Genomic DNA, 22585 nt, shown 5'->3' with positions numbered 1-22585 from the left:
GCCCAAAAAATTCCACTTTGTCATTGAAAGCCCAAATTACAGAGTTTGATGCTTCTGTTTCTCGATTGTTCTTTAGGTTTCACATCAAAAAACGCAATTAATCACATGTAATTTATGATTTATGAAGGGGAAGCAAATACTTATCCCATTTTATTTTGACTATGGTAGCCAGAACATTTTTCCTCCAGATATGATTTCCCAGAACCTTTTCATCTGCCTAGGCTGCTACTTGTGTTTTTTTTTTTTGTTTTTTTTTTCCAGACTGTTTACATAGATTACATCCCCTGGCGCAGAGCAGCTACTACTCCTGTAAAGGTGTGGTGGTGGTCTGGGAAAACAGATCTCTGCCCACCACAACAAATATCAGAATGAGTTTAAGACTATGAAATCAGACCAAACCTGCATTAATCTCATTTCTTTTTATAGAGGTCATAGTCTAAAAGTCGCATCCTGCAAGTCTATATACTAGTGACTTATTTCCACAGGGTTTATTTTAAATAAACTGCACTACAGCCTACCATCTGAAGGTATTGTTTTGTAAATTTCATTGCACTAAAGCTCTGAAACTGAAGCAAAATCACTTTTAACTCAGAAGAAGTTTGCAATAATCTGCAGATCTTTAATAATTAAAGCCAGTGTGGTGCGTCTCATTGGAACAGATGCTGCCGCCACAGTGTGTCTGCTCCATTTGAAACGATCAACGAGCTGGATAACTGCTCAAATTTAAATACCAGGACATACGGATCCAGAGGTTTCTGGTACAACTTCTCCAGGTTTCTGTCTCTCTCCATGCAGCTTGGAAGTAGGTGAAGTGAGAACTCCAGCAACACCGGAACTACTGACAAATCAGGTTTATTAACATATGTGTTTTGGCTTGTTCCTTTTTAAAAAGGTCTGTTAATTAAGTTTTTTTTTCCCATCTTTAACAAATCTCTTAAAATTGCTTTAATGAGAACCTTAGTTTCTCTGCCTCCACAGACACTGAAAGCAGAAGCTCTGGCTTTGTTTAATCATTTCCTCAAAGGTTGGCTAGTCCTAGTTATGCATTTGAATGCAAACTATATAAAAACACAAATATTCAGCATGGGTGGCTGGGTTTAAATGTTGCGTTTGCAAACAAAAGACAGAACAGTTGTGTCTAAGGTTGTCGGGAAATCGGATCTGCAGAGGAGTGCAAACTGGGAGACGACTGAAACAAAATGCTGGGGGCATTCTACCAGAAAGAAATGTCGACCACCCTCCAAACAGAAAGCACCATCTTTAGTTTACGGGCCTTCTAAGAAGTACCGCCTCCGTACCAGGACAGTTTTCTGGGCTTTATTTGTACCGTGGCACTAAGGTTCGCCCGCCCCCTCTTCCCATTTCCTGCAGCGCAAACGACAAAGAAAGAAGAGCGGCCCAGAAAACAAGCCTTTTTCCTAGAAAAGGGTCCCCCTGGTGGAAACTATAAGACCGGGTAGCTTCAGACAACTTCTCCCTTTAACAAAAACACCATTTGAAAACCACATGTTGCATTTACTCAGGTTATCTGTGACTGTTTTCTGCAACAGCTCACTGAAAGGCTTTGTGCTCGATAGAAACATTTCTTTGATGATCTGAAAGATTCAAGTTCAACAAATAAAAGAAATTGATTCTGTAAGAAGGCAAAATACTCCCCCCCCCCCCACAGAGCTGTGTGTGTGTACGAACTTGAATGAGTTGTTGGTGGGCAACATTTCCACAGTAAAATGTTTGCTGGTTGTCCACAAAGCCTGGCAGCTCAGTCTCCTCGACCTCCTCTCCGCTCAGCATCAACACTCTAGAGTAATAAAAAATAAAAAAAACAGCAGTTTTATACGAGATTTGTGAAATAAGAACAGGTGCCACCAATATCCATCCGGCAGGACCCTCACCTTGTCTGACCCACAAAAGACAGGACCAGCATATCATCCGTCTCCCTGCCAGCCTCAGAGCGCAGTGGCCACAAACCTGGAGAGGGGGGGTGGAGAAAATCAGGAATATAATTTCACCAGCATTCTGCAGGGATCGAACTCAATCTTTAACTATTCCATCTGTTAAAACGCAAACTTTTTTTTTTTTGAAGATGAACGGGCTGCAGATTCTTCTTTGGAGAGCGATCGATTGGCAAAGTAAATAATTGCCGTTCGTCAGGAAGCGAGCAGCTGGGACTGGCCGTGCAGACGGTGTCAATAAACAGCTGAAGCCTAACAAGTGCAGGCAGACCTTTAAGTGGCCCGTGTGTCTTGTTCCAGCGTAAGACAAATGCTTTGAGGGGAACCTCATACTTGCGGGCTTTTTTGCATTTCTCCACTCGACCGTTTATCATCACGGCGGACGCCAGAGTGTTCTTCGGTTCACTTAATGGGAACAAATGTCGCCAAACTCAACGCTGGCACCCTTCCTGGCGCTTTGAAAGCGACACGCCAGGACCTGTGACACGCTCGCCATCTGCTCGGCCTTCGGGTGCCAAGCTTGGATGAGCAACAGCTGGCGCGGCGGCTGCTGGGGCAAACAGATGTGCAGGTTGAAGGTTCTCCGCCGCGCGCCGCCGCAGAGGATTAAGGGCTTGATGAAGTCGGGACTAGAGAGAAGACTCGGGCTTCGACAAACAGGAGACACAAACCTTTGATTCCCGGCAGGTCGATGCTGGCGTGCTCGTGAATCCCAATGCCGTTGCGGATGATGCGGAGGGAGCCCTCCTTGAACGCGCCAGAGCACGTCACCAGCTGGGGACGACAAAGAGAATAAAAACGGTCATGAGCCGCCCGTTCTTACGCTCTGACAAAATCCATCACTGGCATTTTCATAACAACAGTGAAGATTGCAGTCTTTAATCACGCAGCGTTAGCTTCAAGTGTGAGAGCTTGGTGACATTAAAAAAAAAAAAAAAGCTAATGGGGCAAATCGGCAGCAATCAACCTCTGCTTTACTTAAAATGAATAAGACGACTGAGGCTAAATGTTCTCTTCTGCCTCTCTTTTCTGAAGACCTCGGCATTAATGACAAGGTTTTTCCCTTTGCAAAAATTACATCCATTCATGCTATTAGACATGTCTCGATAAATTAAAACATCATAAAAAAAAGCATCTTTAAATAATTCAACTTAAAAATTATACATTATGCAGATTCAATGCGGACTGTAATGAGCTGAAGTGTTTAGTGCTTCAATCTAATAAAAACCTCAAAATTCAGTGTCTGAGAAAATCTAAATCTTACATTACAGGAATAAAAAGCATTTTTAAAAACAGAAATGTTATATGACGGTCTTGTCTTGATTATAAAATCACGAGGAGGAAGAAAGCTGTCCAGACAACCCCTGTTGCATTCCTTGTTCTAAGACACTCCTGAACCAGAGACGCCAGAAACGCTTTTCACTGGCTGCATCTCAGTGAAAGGCTGCGTCTTTATGCATATCGTTTGGAAATCAAGGCCCCAGATTCTAGAGGAAAAGTGGAGAGACGCAGAGTCCATGTTGTTTGAGGTCCGGTGTGAAGCATCTCCAGGCAGTGAGGATTTAAGGAGCCGCGTCATCTCCTGGTGATGGACCACTGTGATTTCTCTTTTCTAAAGTTAGGAGACGTCACGCTTCCTACTGGGTAGCTGTGCCTGTCCACACCTCCCACCACTACCTGCTCTATTAAACACGGCATCACTCTGCCTAAACCCCAAAGACAATCTATGGGGTCGTGTCGACAAGAGAGGCCAGAACCAAACAACTCAGATGAGCTGAAAGATGCCATTATTGCAAGCTCAGCTTCCATCACAGGGGACAAACCCACCTGTGGCTTTTTTGGAATGACCATGACCTTGATGACTGAGAATCTTCACCAGCACTAATAACCAATATTGGTGGTTTAACCAATATTAACCAATATTTTAAATAATTCCCATCCTTCTCTGCTTCAATCTCACACACCCAAGCAAATGTTTGCTTCCTTCCCCGTCCATAAACACACACAAGATGGAAATGGGTATGGGCTTTGAGATCGTCCCCGTTTTACTTAACGGACCGATACGGACACTTAAACCGACTAAAATCATCCAATACAGATGCGAGCGCCGACATATCGTGCATCCCTGGTTTTATTGAAATATTCTGATCTGTGACTTTTGGATTTTCATTATTAGTAATCCATGATCATTAAAATTAAATTTGTAATTATCACTCTGTGAGTAATGAATCTACATAATGAGTTTTCCTTTTTTTTTTATTGAATTTCTGAAATGTATCCCTTTTTTGGAGGAGATTCTACAACATTGACATGATAATGACATTTAAAAAAAAACTCAAAACTTCACTCTAAAACAAAGTAAACTCTGCTACATGTCGCTAAAAAAAAAAACGCATCTTCTTGTAGAAGCGCCATCACCGATCTGTGTCCCAGCAGCCCTGCAGGCCTGGTGAATCACTTCATCGCAAAGCTTCAGAGACTGTCATTAAGAAATATGACAGCATTACGATCCAACCTCCATGGAGGTGAATAAATCTGCTTTCAGTGCAGGCTGACTGCAGTGCGCCCCAATGTTATTTATTCATCAAGTCGTGGTATACTAACAAGATTAATACCACAATCTCACCCGCTACCACCTGCCTCCCAACAGCTTCACCCTGATGGAAACAGTCATGATGAACCTGGCAACCCCCCAAACATGTTCTCAAATGCCCGCGCAGAATCAAAATCACTCCCATACAATGTCCGGCACCTTGATAATCCGCCATTTTTTTTATTATTTAGCGACAGTGGGCTATTAAGCTGCACATCTGTGCCCATAATATTAATCTGTGGCTACACGTTTAGCTGCTATGCTTGTTTCAATCCTTTCTGTCTGGCCCCCCCCCCCCCCATTAAAAGTTTTGGAATGTGTGTGCATCAATTAACTGGGCAAAATGCTCAGTGGATTTGCAGCAAATGGCAAATTAAAAACAATTGGGATTAGATTTAGTTCTGGACCTCTGCAGAATGAAATGAGACAGACAGTGTGTACGGATGAAAGCGGTCCGTGGCTGATGGCGCGCTCGTCTCTGCCCAGAGACTGCTGCCTTTGGAACCAGAGCCGGTGCCCTGAAGCCTGGAGTCAAACCCTGCCAACAAAACCTTCTGCACAGCATCTCTATTTCCCTTTTTTTTCCACCGCGTCATCTCCCACTGCTTCACCGAGTCTACACAAAGTAGCACAAATGGGCAAATAACAAACCTGCTTTTACAAAAAACATGAGATCTTGGCAAGAAAGTGTTATTAATATAAGGCTCACGCAATCCTTCTGTTTGCATTTAAAGCATGGATTATATTTTAACGTAAAAAAAATATATATAAATATGGATCAAAAATGGCTGCGTTTTAAATGTGACATTAAAATTCAATACAAGTTAACCTTCCTTATTTCCACAAAACACAGTCTGACATTTGCTGAAGGCGAACAGAAATGAAAAATGGTTTGAATACATGCAGATGACCGAGATGAGGTCTTTAAAGATACAGAGAGTCTTGAAAATACCAGAGCAAATGACCCCCGCAGCAATCTGCCTTTTTGCAATTGAACATAAAGACCAATTCAGGCTTGTGTACTTGAGAGGCGTTTTAACAACAAGGAAATAACCGCAATCCAAAGAAACAACCGCTGACCCAGCCCGGATACGAGCGCAGCGGGCGCATGTTAATGCAGAGCAGCAAAGAAACTGGAGGCATGAAAGACCCAGAAGAATGAAAAACCTCAGCTCTGAATGTTTTAGGATTGAGCTAAAATAAAGAAAAGATGCGGATGTTTACCTGGCCCTGCCCCTGTCTCTCCAGGTCGACCACACACATGTCCACAATCGGCCCCAGGTTGGTGAACGTCTCCATCACCGTCACATAGGAGCCCTGCTCGTTGCTGTCGACGTTAAGCTGCGAACAAAAAAAAAACGCGTCTCTTTAGTAAAGCACAAAAATTAATCACAGTCAGGGAATTAAAAAAATAAATAAATAAAAAGTGTCAACAGGTTCAGCTAGCAACGCTGAAAGTAATCATTTCTAATGCAGACTCAAAATAAAAAACACAGCTAATGTAGTAAACTTCAGATGAAAGGCTAAAGGATAAAATATGCGTAAATGTTTTAAGCTTAAAACTACAAAAGAAACAGAAAAACAATCAAGTTCAAAGCCAGAGTAAAAATTAATGATGTTACGTCTCCACAACAACAGGTCGACCCAACTCATGACACCCAGTATTAAATTCTGTTTACATCAATATTTTCAGTTGACCAATGATCTTTAATGGTCCCCATTTCTTAAACTTAAAAAAAAAAAAAGTTTGTTAGTTACAGACAGACAGATGTAATGTGCAGACTTTATGCAGCTTTATCTGTGCTAATTTAATATCCTAGTGGTTTTGAACCAGATAAACTCCAAAATATCGCATAGAGCTGAAAAATAAATTAATATTCATGTTGTATTAAAAAAAAATTTCCTTTGAGGTTGTCCTAAGAAATGATCACCGATTTTCCTTCATTTCAGTTTAGTCTCATGATAACTGAGATTTAAAAACGATGTATTGTGGCGGACCACTAGGGGGCTCCACTCTCACTCAGCGGAGAAGTTGTAGTGAGGAGAAATATGTTTGTTCGTTGGTGTATATATATGGTTTTCTGTACAGTTGCTCTCAGTTGGAGTCGAGTAAAGAGCTGTTCAAACCTACATCCTTTGTGTCGTCATTTTCACTCCTCCACATTGGTGACCCCTGTGAGCCAACATGTCCACATCTGATGGCCTGCCCAGCTCCTCACAGACCCCCCTCCACTGTTTTAATGGACCGCTGGTCTCCCTCCAGAGATCCTCATTTATCGGAGCTCAACCCCCCTGCAGCCCCTCCATGTCGCCTTCGTCCTCAGGCACGGATGTCCCAGGATCATCCTACAGGGCCCAAGTTCAGCCGTTTTGGACGTTTATTGAAACGCACGAATCTGGATTAGTTGTTATTTTACCCTACTGAGTGTTCGGGGGGGGCATATGTGGCGGACCACTAGGGGGCTCCACTCTCACTCAGTGGAGAAGTTGTAGTGAGGAGAAATATGTTTGTTCGTTGGTGTATATATATGGTTTTCTGTACAGTTGCTCTCAGTTGGAGTCGAGTAAAGAGCTGTTCAAACCTACATCCTTTGTGTCGTCATTTTCACTCCTCCACAGTATATCTTTATTTTAAAATGAAACTATATGGGTTCCATCCAGTCACATGCTTCACACTGAAGTTGACTTTTATAGCTATAGGCTATGTTGTGGCCTGAAATAAATGCCAATTTTAGCCATTATAAAAATAACCCAACAGAAAATTGCTTCTGAATTTTGTTAATTTGTCAATAAAGTTAACGAGTCGTGTCAGACTTACCTTCACGAGCTGGGAGTCTCCCAGTCTGGAGCCAACAAACACCACACCGTTGTCCAGGTAGGTCAAGCACTCCGCTATAGAGGTCTGTCAGCAAGGAGAGGAACATTTTTCTTGCTCATTAATAAAGTTTCCCCAGATTTCTTTGTCATGACTACAAAAAGGAAAATCCCCACTAAAAACAGACTTCACAGAATTACACATGTAATTCAGATAAATTCCATTTAATGATTTACATACCTGACAAAAGACATAGCTAGCATTCTCAGCTTTATTTCCCATTAATATATTAGATGTTCATAAGAAGTGCATAAAATAAAAAAATAAAAATTCTAAATGGTTTCTGTAACATGACTATTAGCCTCAATAAAGATAGCATTTATTAATTTCAAACTGAAAGATGAGAACAAGTCAGAAAAGTAAATTTTTCCTCATTCGGTCACTGGAATATCGGCTTAATTAATTTTTAATGTCCAGTTACAGGAGCAACAGAAAGCCCAGTTCAGTTAAGACAAACTCAAACTTCGGCATCGTAATCAGAACATGAACTAAAACGCAAATTAACCGTTTGCCAAACGCAGAATTAGGAGAACAATTAAACATTTCTATTTTCTGGCATAAAGAGCAGGCGGAAGTGTTCTGGCAAACAATTTATTTGGAAAGCTCGTTTACTTAGCATAAAAAATACACAATGTTATTGATGCGAAATTACTGCAGACTTTTCGGCTTGACATTGAAATCAAAAGCTGCACGTGTCTGCGCAAACTCGCTTACATTTACACATTTCTTTTTGAAAAGCAATCCATCTCGGGCTCAGCGCTCAGTCTGCTTGATTGCGTGCAGCTTCTGCATCACTCAGAACGAGAAACAATGGTTTCACCTCTCCAAACTCCCAGGAAGGTCATTACAACAAGGGTGCTAGACACTAAAAGCTGTACGTTTTGAACACGAGAGTGAGCCTCCAGCACAATACTGAAATGAAGTCATTGTCTAAATCCACTTTTAAGAGATAAGTGACATTTTGGCAAAAGGCAACAAGAAGCTGGAACGGGTTTTTTTTTTTCATCTTCCGTAGGAATGCGACAGACCTATTAGCTAATCGCAGGGCCATATACCATTAAAGAGTCAATCGTAACAAAAAGGAGAGGGTGCATCGGCAGTGGGAACAAAAAAGGCAGAAGAGGAAAAATCAACAAGCAAGATAATGGATGATCGAAACAGGTAGCGAGAGGCAAATGGGAGAAATGCCAGAGGAAAGTCAGGTGGATAAACAGAGTGAAGACAGGCTGAGATAAGGAGGCGGCGGGAACAAGATAAATGAGCACCTCTCCGAGCAGCTCCACATGCAGGTCTTTGAGTGCCACGGTGCCGTCAATTAGCTCCTCCTTCTCCAGGAGCAGCATGAACAGGCGGCCCTCCATGTCTCCCAGCAGGTAGCGGGAACCGTTGGGGTCCACCCGGTTGTGGCAGACGATGGTACTTTGCTGAGAGGAAAAGACGGGAACATGGATAAATATTTCAAAAAGGGAAAAGAAAGAAAAACGTGCAAACCTACAGTCTTCATCCTGATTTTAAGATTGACAAAAATTTATTCCAACTATATAGACCTGTAAGGCACTGAATCCCTATTTATGACATAAACTGATATTAGGCCACTTTGGCATCATGAAGTCATTAAACGGGCCGGTTGCACCTGTATAGATGACACATTTGATTTAATTTCATTCCAGTTCACACAAAAATGTAAAAACATGTCACAGTAACATAAGATTAGCACCCTTAGGCGTATTTGAACAGTTTATGTGCCAAAAAAAATTTATATTGGGATGAGTCTGCATCACTTTCTCTCTTTTTGGACATTTCTGGGTTGTTTTAATGGGTTGTAGGAAAACTGACATCTAGTGGCAGGATGCTGTTACTACACAATTAAAAAAATTTGCTACAGGAGGCGCAGTTTCAGCCAATTTATACACTTTAAAAGGATATATGGCTCTACTTCATGATATGATAGGCCTTTCTGGCTCTTAAGGGCCGGATTCAGGCCACAGGCCTTGAATTTGACACATGTGACCTAAACTGTACTAAAAGAAGTCTTCAGGGTTCATCTTGACAGTTCCGGCCACGTCGCAAAGACGTATAAAAATGCCTCAACGTAAGCTCGTCTTTCATTAAAGTATCTTACAAAGAAAAATAAGGAAATATCCAGTTTTAATTTGAGTACGTTGAGAAAATACCGTTTTAAATAAATCACAAAGGGAACCCTTACTGCTCCTTCTACAAATGCTTTAAAAATAAATTTAAATAAAGCATTTTTTTTTTTTTTTTTTTTTTTTTATAAAGGTCCATCATGGCATCTGGGAACTTTTAATTAGTCATCCATGAATTTCTCTTTTCCTCGGGTATAAAAAAAAAAAAAAAAAAGACAACATAGAGGTCTGAAGACTCAGATTCATCTTCCCACGTCCCACAGTGAGGAGGGTAGTTAAGGAGGGTTTAAAAAAAAAAAAAAAACAATCTCCCAGGAAACTGAAGCAATGAGCTGCAACTTCAGGTCACCACATTTCCATAACAACCATTAGATTGAATCCACATGGAAGGAGTGATCATTTCTTTATCAAGGTTTCTGACACAAAAAAGAGCATTTTGAGTCACCCACTCTAAAAACAAGAAACGTTTCCAAATATGGATCCTGAGTGAGTAACCGAGCCGTCTTGAAGCCTGTCAAAAAGGAATATGTCCAGTGGATCTGTGGGCGCCTAATAATAATGAATGCAGAAAGGTGTATTTTGGACAAAAGAAACCCGAGGGGAGAGAACACGACAGCAATCATACCATAGGTCAGACAGACCAGTCGAGCAGGCAGTCAACAGCCAGACCACCGACAAGTCTGGATGCTGTTAATAAGCCATTTGTTTCCAGGTAAGAAAACGCATGTATTATCATTACATTTCTCTTGGGTGAACACTTGAAATACTTGAAATCTATGTTTATGACTAAAGTTTCCATCGTGCTTGTGCAATTTTTGTTTTTACATAATTTCCACATTTCAGATGTGAAAAAAGGAACAAAAACTATTCAGAGGCAATATAAAAAAGGGAAAAATATATGTATAAAATTCTTGATATTTGCCGTTTAACTGGAACCATTAGGTGAAATGAATATAGTAGTTGACAAATGAGTCACTTGTAATTTTGCTAATAAGATGTTTTCATAAAGTTCCTCCCCCATGAAATAAACATACTCAAATAAAACGTTTGTTTAAACATTTTTATGCAACATTTATGCAATAAAAAGAGTTTATCTTAAAGGCTTAGAAGAGATGTCAACAAATATGTTCTATGGAAAAGATTTTCACTTTATGAGGAAAAACGCCCTCTTCCTCCGTTTTATACACAGTGTCCGCCATATCTTTGAACATTTGCGTCAGTGACTAGCAGATCACTCCTTGGTTTAAATAAAGCTACTTACAAATGGAAATTACACATAAAGGGTCCGGTACTCATCATCACAGACCCTATCATCAAGTTAGACTAAGCAGGGCTAATAATGTGAGAACAAAACCTGAGCACCTGAAGTCTGCATAGACACCATTAAAGAAAATTATTCTCAGTTTAATTCGTCTTTTTTTGGTGTGGGTACCTCGTTAAGACACCAAATCTGTGCGTGAGTGCGGCCTTCCACAAAACAGAGAGCACAGAGGAGGGATTTAAAGCAGTCTCTACCTTTGAATGAGTTTGGGGATGCGCAGAACTGGTGTCAAAACTGACAGGGACAAAACATCGGGAGTGCTTTGTCTTGTGTTTCAGGGGGACATAACTGCACACAGACACTGAAGAGTCTGCTGCGTCTCCACCAGCCTTTCAGACAGCACTTTAGACGCATTTGGCTCTTCTTTAGTTCTGCTAGAACAAGGACGACTACAGGAGGTCATTTCTGCCTAACGCACTCTAATCTAACAACACGTTTCCCTTTTTTTTAGTAATACTTTTCATTTCTTTTGTAATAACCTAAATTCCCTTTGGGAAACATTAAAGTACGCTCCAACTAAAGTCGTTGCTGAAATAAAAGCTGTTGCAGATTTCATGTTTTTATGTTTTAAAATAGTCCTAAATTCAATTAGGAGTGCAAGAAAAGAAAAGAACCAGAGCGGCACAGCTTTAAAGAAAAATATAAGGAACAGTGATTTAAATCCTGCAAACATCCTGAGTTTGAATAGAAGAAGAAAAATTACTCCTACTGATGTGATACTTTCACCACCACAATATGACCCTTCAAATCTAAAGCTCTTTCCAGAAGAGTCTCTCTGACCCAACGCTGAATCCTTTTTAAGGAAGCAACAGCTTTTGCTCATTCTGTTTGTGGTGACACGACTCAGACAGCCATAGCAGCTCAAATCCCCCCTTTAAGACCACAATATTTAGCCTCTTCACTATTAAACATTTTAAACATCACCAAGTGACTTTAGTGCCCCCTGGAGGGCAATCTATGCAACAACACTACACATAGAGGCAGGTGTATTTCTATTATTTAGGCAACGAAAACTCAATATTCATTTACGTTACACAAGGCCAATAAAATTGGATTTTAAAAATAGAAATGTCAGCTTTCTGAAAATGATGGTCATGTATTGTACAGTATATGCGCTCAGTACTCGGTCAGGGCACCTTCTGCAAAAAGAGGCGGGCAGACAGCGGCACTAATGATGCGTTGAACGCCGGCTTTGATGACGGCCTTATGAGTGTCAGGCAGCTTTGCTGGCCAATAGGAAACAGCGATCAAGCACAGTCATTAAAACAGGTACTGGCACAGTTGGCAATGTAGGTAGAAGCCAAGTCCATCTTGAAAATAATTTCACCCTAACTGGAAAGGTTGTAAGTAAAGGGAAGCATAAATTGCTCTAAAATATCCTGGCAGTCAGATTCCCTGACTTTCAACCTGTTTCTGACACACTTTTTCCTTCCATTCGACTCTTAAAAAGTTTACCTTTTTGGATTGAAATACCAAAATAAACTATTTGATCATTTTTGAATTTATAAAAATGTCTGCAGTTCTCCAAACTGCAGACATCCCTCTTGATTGGATTTTTTAATTCTGTCACTTTGCAGCTCCAGGACAATATTTGACGTCCTGGTGGTTAGGGAGCCCGGCGTTTCTGCCTTGGAGAGGCTGCAAAGGTTGCCGGTTTGAAACTGACCCCAGATTGCTCCCTATGCGTCACTCAGAGTGGCAGCACACTGCACCCTAAGGGACGTGTTAAACACAGAGACAAGTTTCCCCTCTGTGGGACCATAAAGGGAAATAGGTTAGCTATAAAATCAAAAATATATAGCCTAACAAAAAGAAAACGACACAAGCTCTCTGAACAGAGAACAGATGGTTGAAAGAGGGGTGAAAGAAGCCACCTTGGTCAAGAGAAAAGCTTCCAACTCCTCAGTGTTGTCAGCTCGGTCCTCCAACACGCCAGAGAGCAGTCCCATCATCCTGGTTATAGGTACTCTAATGTCCTCTGACGACCCAGGACAGTGACGGGTGGGTCATTGATCTGCATCTGACTTAAGGGCCGTTTACACTTTTTTAACCGAACCGAGCCGAGACCAGTCTGAGCTTGGATCAGTTAACCAAGCCAAGACGACCGTTTACACACCACACTGTCCCAGTTCCTTGGTTGCTCCTCGCCTCCTAGTGGTGTTCTGCGGTACTACCGCTCTCTGAGATTGAAGGCGGAAGCAGCAAAACAAAACGGCGGCACCCGTAACATTCAGGATATTGATATTGTGATATTTCGGTGTTTGCGGAGAGTCAGGGGAAGAAGGCAACCATTGGCGAATTTATTTGAGAGAGTCTGCTTTTGGGAAGTGGATGAGACAAACGAACGTCTAATAAGGATTTACAGATGCAGGAAACAACGACAGACACTGAGGTTCATCACACTGCTAAGCAGAATCATCCCTGGAAACCGTGTGGCACGGTAAGGAAGCTAGTATTATTATGAATGTCTGAAATTTGTCTGAATCGAGTGTGAATCGGGACGTGCAGCCAGACACGGCGGAAAAACTGCGGACAGTCAGCTGACTGCAAGGGGATGACGCGGTCTGCTCATGCTCTCTTTATCAGAAAACCGGGCCAGAAAAAAAAAAACCAGGCCGAGACCTACTCAGGAACTGGTCTGCATTTAGCGCGGTCCGGTTATGTTTAGCGCGGTCCAGTTCAGTCTGCTGACCATTTACGCACAAGATTTATCTCGGTTACCGAGCTCGGGCTGGTCTCAGCTCGGTTAAAAAAAGTGTAGTGTAAACGGGCCTTTAGAATGAACCAAGGAGGATGGGCCTCCATGTCTTTAAAAACAGCAGCGCTCCAACTGCAGGTTGCTAAGTGTGAGCCACCAGAATTGACAAAGACTCCTGGTAGGTGTCAAAATATTTTCAGAAAAGCTGAGGGAAAAAGTCCAGTTTACTTCCAATTTAAGCCTTTTTGCTGTCGCCATGACCCAAATAATTCAGAATTTGCAAGGGCATTTAACAACAAAAAAAAAGTGTAATTTCAGTCAACTCCAACAATAAAAAGCAAACAAGAAACATCTTACTGAGGTTCTAAATGAGACGTCACAAGTCAAATCTAGCCCTAAACCTGTTGAAACACATCTACAAATGAAGCTCTGGTAACACTGCAACAGCTGGATCATCTGAACGCTTTTAAAGATAAAACAAATCAGCAGGATGTCAACTTGAGATCATGATCAAATGGCTCAGACATCACCCCCCTCCCCCTTTTTTCTGCCAAGATAAATTACATTTTAAAGCTTGGATGAAGACAATAAACTAAAGTAGAAAAATATGCGTTGAAATGACATCTATACGTTTATAATTTTTTGCAAAATGAATCAAAAGGGACATAATTTTAATGTCTCTCCCTTCTAAAAGCTGATAAACAGAAGGTAGGTCTCTGAAGGAACGTGTATAAGCTGCAGAGACAAGAAGCCACTTTTCTTCTCTGAATGTCGAAAGTGTGAAATTACAGAAAAGCTGCTGCTGCCTGAATGAACTTCCAAGTGCCACAACCCCCCCACTCACTCACTCCTAAGTCAAACTGATAAGTTCCTAAGCAGCAAAGCCAAAGGCTCCAACACAAAGACACAGGAGGATAACAGCTGCGTAACTGCAAATTAGAGGCTTCGACATCAGAGGAATTTAAATGTTCTTTCCAAAATGTATGAAACTCTGGCACTGCGGCGCACAAAGAGAACAGCCTCTAATTATAGAAGCAGGCGGCTGCTGAAGAGCTCCTCTGGGCATTGAGGATGTGCTACAGACTGCAAGTTAATCTTAAGAACACTAAAACCAGTGCAGAAAGTGGAAGTTATCGGTACTCTGGGTGCATTTTAACACCAATTAACAGATTCTTAACAAGCAAACATATTCACTAAAAAGGTAAAAACGTAAGCATGTTTCTCAAGTAATACAAAAATAAACCAGATAATTCAGAAAGTTTCAAAGCCTCCCCTGGAAACTGTAAATATTGATGCAGCTCTGTCACACAAAGACGACACACCTGATCCGAGGCGATAAATCCACTTCACCTGTGATTTCACTTTTGTGAAGACTGATTTATGTTTCTAATCTCCAACAGAAAGGTTTTTTGCCTTGGATGCAACAATACCCTGTTTATTAAGAAACTGTTGCTGAGGCCAAAGTCATCAACGGCGCATAAAGGATCAATAACTGAATTATTTTACATAAATAAATGATCAAACTGTATCGAATGACTTTCTTGCAGCAGGGTTTAATGAGCTTTGATTTGTTTTTTCCTGCAGTCTGCAGGAGGAAAACAACACTTCTCCCATAATACTCTCTACCATTTAGGTCATTTCATCTGTTAGTCTGAGCAGGAAACAGAATCTAAAGTGAAACACTTAGAAAGGTAAAATAATGATATTTATGATGAACACTTTGCTGTAAACATTAACTCTTTAAGCTCGTTGTGATGTTTTTTTACCTTGATTGTTGGTGGTGCAATGGCCAGATATTTGTCCCCATTGTGGTAGGTGATCGACTCCTGCCCTATGATTATAGCGCCACCAAATGGCTCCGGCACTAAAACACAAGCACAAAAGGACAAAACTATTATAGCCAACTTCCAGACTCTAAAAACAATTAATTAATTAATATGAAATCCAAAACTTCTGTACACTCTTCTGCTTTTTGGTCATTTTCAAATAAGCCAGGATTTAATTACATAAACTACAAATGCCAATGAAAAACCAGAAACCATAAGTAAAGAAGAAGATGATTGAGATGGAGAGGAACAACAGGTCATTTCTTTCTGTGAAGCGTCTAAGGGAGCATGCATGCGATTACTAACACGTTTGCCCAAAATGTAAAATAGATGCACACCATCACAAAAGCCCGACATGATCCGACTTTAACCAGCTCTGAATTATCTTTCTTTTAAGGACTACAGCAAGAAATAAATGTGATGCAGGTTCTTGGACAGAACTGTTTTTAAATCCAAAAAAAGATAAAGACGTACGATTATTATGAATCAAAGCCTTATTCCCTAACCTTCATCTAATTTTTATCAGATATTACATAAATAAATAGAATATTTCCCTTTATAGTCCCACAGAGGGGCATTTTGTCTCTGCATTAAACCCATCCTTTAGGGAGAGCGTGCTGCCCACACAGAGTGGCGCACGAGAAGCAATCTGTGGCCTAGGGTCTGGCTCAGGGACCCAAAGTCACAGATTGGGTTTCAAACCGTCAACCTATGGAGCCTCTCCAAGACGCCAACACCTGGCTCCCTAACCACTAGCCCCCCCCCCCCCCCCCCCCCCGCTCCCCCCATCCAACTGGAACTGATGCATTTAATGACATAGGAAGGAAGATTGCCGGTATTTGACCTGCCAATGGCCGGTCAGAGACAATCAGGAGAAAATTGGTTAATTCAATGGTTCCTGATAAGACCAAGTCAATTCAGGAATTTTAGATATTGCATCAAAAAGGAATAAAAGATAGCGATGCTCCCTTTTAAACACCAATAGCACTGCAGGTTTTTCTCCATTTCATCTTGGGAAACATTTATATTGCTTTACTGATTTCAGTTTGAAATATTTTGCCTTTTTCCCCCACAAAATTAATTAAACGTGAAGCTAAGTGACACTTTCAGTACTGATTTACCTGGAATAACCATAGATGCCTCAGCCTCCACGTTCTCCTGTTTCCAGGGGCCCTTGTTGAACTCCTTCTCCCTCAGAGAAACTTCGTAGGTCTTTACGTGTCGTCCTTGAGGGTCCTTTTACACACAAATTACACAAAAGTTGTTAGACTGGAGGACACCCAAGTGCTCGCCACAGAACAACTGGTTAAAACAGTCACAATTAACCAGTTTTGATGAAACAACACTAAATGTTGTTGAAGATGTTTCAGAAGTGGAAATAAAAGAGTGAAGCTAATGTGAGTAGAAACACAAGCAGACTGCGTAGGAATCCTGCACCACAGTTTGGAGGTGCTGCCTGAAAAAGGTTGATACACTTAAAAACATCTATAAATAGTAAGCACTGTTACGTTTCTGGAAGTTGATGCATTGTTGTGCATACCATGAAGAGAACACAGTAATCTCTCATGTTAGGACACCACTACCATTTAATGTCCTAGAGTCTTAAAGCTATAGTTGGTAATGCTCTTCAGAAACACTTTTTATTATACTGGGTAAAATTGTCCTTCCGTCCTAAAAGTATTAAATACATATATTCAGAAAAGGAGGTTAAAATTCGATCTCTGTGGGAGCTGCAGGCCTGTAAAAACTCTGACACATCCCTGCTAGTCGGACCAAAGAGCAGGGATGGGTCAGAGCGTTGGTCTTGTCCTCACCCCCATCTGTCCCTCAAGTTCTGGGGGAAAAAAAAGAAAAAAAAAGAAAAAAAGAAAACAAATCGGCTAATCTATTGGTTCTCCCACATGCCAATCATTCTGATGCGCTCACGTAACACCAGTGTGCGTCGACGTTCCTCGTTAGTTTCCACTTTCTGGCTACGCATGCGCACTTCTAGTATTTATGCACCCAGTTAGCTTAGCAGTTAGCTTAGCAGTTAGCTTAGCAGTTAGCTCCGGTGGTAGCCATTGTAGCGTCGCTGCTCTCACCGTATATTTTGAACATGGCTGAGAGTCTCAAGAAGCGAACAGTGTTCATGTTTATAAGAAAAAGAGGAAGGTCGCAGTAGAAAGAAACAAGACCAGAGTGGAGTTAACACGATTCCCCTCGCAGAACAGCAAGGTAAGACAGTCTTGCACATGCGCAGTTATTCAAAAAAGTAGTTGGGGAAGCTTCCAGAAGAATCGTCGACTCTAGCTTTAAATGTGTGTAAAAGTAGTTTTAAAATGACTTTTACACTGATTCAAAGAGGAAAACACAGTAGCAAGATTTCAAACTAGGGCTCCACAATTTGTAAATTGCGATATATTTCAACCATAATTGCAATTGCAATTTAATTTGGACTTTTCTCTGCATTAACCACAAGCAACAAAAATGTAGATTAGGAGGTTCGTAAACAAGGACTATTTAAAACAAAAACTTTACCTGTTTTTCTTAATCTGAATAGCTTTTAATTGAGTTGAACATCAATCCTTGTTGAACATAAAGTGCAACAAATAAGCAAGTCTACGTATTAAACAGTTTGACTGGTACTTCATGCCATGATGAGATTCCTGTATGTTTCTGGTAAAAATGTAAGATTATATAAACTCTATAACAAATAATAAAATTAGATTATCCCACTGCTGCAACTCTGTTCCCTTCCATGTGGATGCAAGCCCACTTTAAACATATTACCAACACCTAAGTGACGTTTCTTATCCATTAACAGATACATAGCCAAAAACTGCAGACCTCGGTGATTTGGAAATTGCGTCTTTTAAAATTGCAATTATATTGCAAACGTGATTAATTGTGCAGCCCTATTTCTAATCAGATGACAGAAATTAGGAACCACTGGGATTAATTCTGCAGTCTATTCTACCTATTGTTATCATTTCTAATTAAACTACAACAGCATGGGGCCGTACTTTTCACAACATGGAGTCTAATGAAACACGCGTCGGTGCTTTGGTGTACCGTCTGATACCAAACCACTGTGATACGTAGGCCCTACCTTCCAGGCATTTGCAGCAAACCCAACCGCTTGCATACCTCAAATTGGTCAGGTGCTGGTAATGCTGTCCAATGATTCTTCTGTTGCTATTTTGCCTTACTGTCAGATGCTCTGGCAACTGCCTGAGAACATACTAAGCCCCTTATGAAGCCATCATTTCAGATGTGCCAGCTCCTTGTACATCAAATGATTTATTTATTGCATTTGGACCAAATTATATTGACATAAAAATAGCTCTGGATGACTAACCTGGTTTTGGACCTCTGTCAATCAATACATTTTGAGAAGTATCGATGAGAAAATGGTCATAATGAGCAATTTAAGAAAAATAATCCTAAAAATCAACAACTATACATGCCTATTATGCAACCTAATCCAAACAGGGTTATTTTTAGGTTTATAAACACAGCCATGTGGGACCTGACAGTACCTGGTAGATGAAGCAGACTGTTGGAGCCAGGCAGCCATACAGGAAGTGAACATCGATCACCTGCAGCTCCTCCAGCCGGATGTTGAAAGCCTTTAGCTCTCGGTTGTCCCGGTCCAACGGGATCACTTTGAACAACCCGTCGTACAATCTCAGACCGATCATGCGACATTCTGGATCAACAATTCCAATAATCCCCGTTTCTGATGGACGTCCAATACGATCCTGGAGGGAAAGGTTTGGAAATTTTACGTTGGTAAAAACACTTTAAATGTTCTTTGACTGCTGCTAGAAGGACGACAGGTTCTAAACGTGTTCCAAGTTATATAGCAGAAATAAGAAGTAAGAACAGAAAGAAGATAAAACTATTAAAAATAACAGTAAAATAAAAACCTGGACATTGCCATGGGCACGGGTGATGATGTCAATGCTCTCCCCGTTCTGTTTGTATTCAAGGATACATGCGTTGTACTTGGATGTGAGAATGAACAGCAGGTCCTTGCTCTCACCCTGGAAAAAAAAAAAAAAAAGAGGGTGAAATTTTTTTAAAAATTTCATTAATATAGAGAAATGGACTCCCCCCCCACCTCCTTCTGCAACCACTGCCAGGCGTACCCAGTTTACTGAGGGAAAGCCTGGTGTCCCACAATATGCTGCTGATCAGATTTCAATGCTATGTTCACAGCTACGGTGGCTTGTTAAGTCCAAAAAGGCTAATTTTTTGCTTCGGATTGAGGCCATTCTATATTAACGCCAAAAGGGAACCGCACCAGAGTCTGTTGGAGGCAGACAGGCTCCTTCAAAAAGTGGGTCTCAGTCCGGTTGTTTGGTCAGGACCAGGATTCGCTCGAGTGTATTCACACCTGCACAAAAGGTCCGGAACAAGGGGGGGAACAAACTCTGCTCTGTTTAAAGTGGACCAAATGTGGCAGGTGTGAATACAAATATAGAGACAACTTTTAAATACCTCTAAAGTCGTTTTTCTAGCCAAAATTAAGGATTTAAAACATAATTTTAGGTTTTTCTTGTTCGTCTGTTCTAATCAGGAAATGCTGGAATATCTAACTTTGTTTTACCAATTTTCTTACCAGATTTGATTATTGATTGTTCAGCCAAAAATACATTGGTCATTTTAACAGCCAACAGAATATTGACATGAGATAACAGCCCTTCAAATGACTCTCTTGCATCTGTGTAACTCCTACCTTTGGACGGAAGAGCTCCATGACAGCAATTTTTCCATACATGCCTACTTCTTTGACAGGTCTGAGTCCCTCGGCCGTGACCACATAGATCTCCAAGCGTGTGTTTTTAGCTATGAGCAAATTGAGGTCCTCAGCGGAAGTGAAGTGACCTGCGACAAAAATTTCCACATTTACAACATCGTACATTGTGTTTAGGACAGACAAATGTTCAACAGCTTGTAAAATGGTTATCTGGTGCACCTAAAGAAATAGGAACTACAGAGAACTTCAACTCTCAGCCATTTTTACTTTAAATGACTGCATCTATTATAAATTCAAACAGCCAAAATTAGGGCTGCACAATTTTGATCACTTTTCGATTGTAATTAAGTCTCATTTTTGGCCCAATTTATGACCCTTTTTCCTCATTTTCCTTCATCACAATGTGTCCCAAATTTTTATGAGCTTTAGAATCACAACCACTACAAACATACATCCAGTGTGGGCATCGAGAGCATTAAGAGCCCAACCAAAAGGCCAGATATGTTTCTGGCAAGCACTGTTGCCTTGCAGCAAGAAGGTCCTGGGTTTGAGTCCTACCCTGGGTCTTTCTGCATGTTCTCCCTGTGCATGCGTGGGTTCTCTCCGGGTACTTCTGCATCCTCCCACAGTCCAAAAACATGACTGTTAGGTTAATTGGCCTCTCTAGAGTCTCCTTAAGTGTGAGTGTGTGCATGAATGGTTGTTTGTCCTGTTTGTCTCTGTGTTGCCCTGCGATAGACTGGCGACCTGTCCAGGGTGCACCTCCTAATTCTTTGCAAATTCATACTGCAATTGCGAATCGATATATTGAGCAGCTCTATGCAAAAAATTACAATAATAAATTCATAAGTAGAAGTAAATGTTTTATGGTTTACGTGAAAAAAAAAAAGTCACTGCTACTGATTTACTACAACAATACCGTTTATGTCCATCCCTTCCCCACATGATCTCCCTGGAGGCACATGGTGGGAGGCGAACACATGAAGCAGTAGAAACCTTGCTTACACTTACAAATTTCAATATTTTTCAGTCACTGTGGGCTTGATTGCACAATAACAGCTGTAAAGTCAAGCTTGGTATGACTGTTACAAGCAAATTGAACTTTAGTTTATTTGTGAGTTGGAAAAAAATAAATCATAATATACCATAATCTCAGTCATCATCAGAATATCAATGAGTGCTGTGTCAGCAAAGTTATGTTTAGTGCAATATTTGATGTGTGATTCATATATTAAAACTGTTCTTGTCAAAATTATATTGTTTGCCAAAGGGAAACTGTCATTAATGCCCAACCCCTAAATCCTTAAAATCTTAGTCAACAAGAACTCACGTCTGTGTCGATAGTAAGAAAGAGCAGTGAGGATAATGTGGATTAGTCATAATTGTATCATAATTGAAAAATTCAACATAAAACATCAAAACATCATGTTTCCTTAAATATTATGAAGCCCCAAATACCACTAGGATGAGAAACTACAGAACCATTTTTTACATAAATTATAAACTAACAAACATCAGACTTTATTAAGCCATTGACTTCTTTAAAAACGAAACATACCATTTCGTAATTTCATTTTTCTAACACTAGCACACGAGTTCCTCATGATTGTTGTTAACCTGCCCTATAGTAACTGCGTACACCGGTTGATCCTGAAATGATAGTAAACAGAAAATAAATAAATATGACATTTGAAAAATAAGCATTTGAACGTAACTGATAGCCTAATGGTTAAAATGTATATGCTCCTAACAGAATGAGAGCTGTGCTAACTCATAAATTACGAAATGTCCGATTGTTGTTGTTTTTTTCCACTTGCGTCAGAGCACTGTTTTAGCTTTTCTGTAGCCTATTTACGCCAAATTAGATTACCAAATGTTATATGATTGTGCATAGCCTTGCTTTGCAGACTTGTACTGTAATGTGCAATCTACTTTCCAGCTGAAAAAAAATCTTTTTTATCCGTTGTTATTTAAAAACAGTTAAATAAAATAATAACCAGCATGGCATTGATCGGTTTTGCGTTGCAAAAATAAATACAAAGAGCTGTGCAATGCGCTGCACACACGACACCCTGCCTAATATTAAACGTAAACATCTGAGCTAAAACCTAGCAGCTAGGTGCTACTAAAGGCCTGTGTGAAGCGCTTCGGCTGAAGCGCGGGAGCCCCGTTAGCTCGCAGGTGGCCAACGTTCCAGTCCTGCACGGATCGGCCATATTTACCCGTGATGCAGGCGTTCACTGCCGTGGGCTTCTGCGCTGTTACCACGTAGTTATAAGACATCTTGACAGCAACGGACAATAAAACACTGGAGGAGTGTTTAAATCTCACACAAGTGACAAAATCATTGATAATTAAACTACCGGAAGTAGTTGCGGAAGTGGTTTAGGATAACGACGACGTGCACTGCTTCTGGGCTAGAGCGCCCC

The 22585-nt window shown here is 40.8% G+C and overlaps 1 protein-coding gene across 1 annotated transcript in view; it reads right to left on the bottom strand.

Moving 5' to 3' along the window:
- The window catches only part of ddb1 (damage-specific DNA binding protein 1), a 65613-nt gene extending 43064 nt beyond the window's left edge, over positions 1-22549 (bottom strand). The window contains exons 1-12 of the mRNA XM_036136003.1: positions 22379-22549; positions 20136-20284; positions 19324-19440; positions 18934-19155; positions 16534-16648; positions 15353-15450; positions 8686-8844; positions 7364-7447; positions 5770-5886; positions 2624-2726; positions 1893-1968; positions 1690-1798 (exon numbers count right to left, since the gene is read on the bottom strand). Coding sequence (XP_035991896.1) covers positions 1690-1798; positions 1893-1968; positions 2624-2726; positions 5770-5886; positions 7364-7447; positions 8686-8844; positions 15353-15450; positions 16534-16648; positions 18934-19155; positions 19324-19440; positions 20136-20284; positions 22379-22439 — 1410 coding nt within the window. The 5' untranslated portion in view covers positions 22440-22549. The remainder of the gene's footprint in view (positions 1-1689; positions 1799-1892; positions 1969-2623; positions 2727-5769; positions 5887-7363; positions 7448-8685; positions 8845-15352; positions 15451-16533; positions 16649-18933; positions 19156-19323; positions 19441-20135; positions 20285-22378) is intronic.
- Positions 22550-22585: the final 36 nt, after the last annotated feature.

The sequence above is a fragment of the Fundulus heteroclitus genome, chromosome 4 (genome assembly GCF_011125445.2).
Source record: "Fundulus heteroclitus isolate FHET01 chromosome 4, MU-UCD_Fhet_4.1, whole genome shotgun sequence".
NCBI classification, from domain to species: domain Eukaryota; kingdom Metazoa; phylum Chordata; class Actinopteri; order Cyprinodontiformes; family Fundulidae; genus Fundulus; species Fundulus heteroclitus.
The sequence above is the reverse complement of the archived record's forward strand: the minus strand, read 5'-3'. Positions and strand labels throughout refer to the sequence as shown.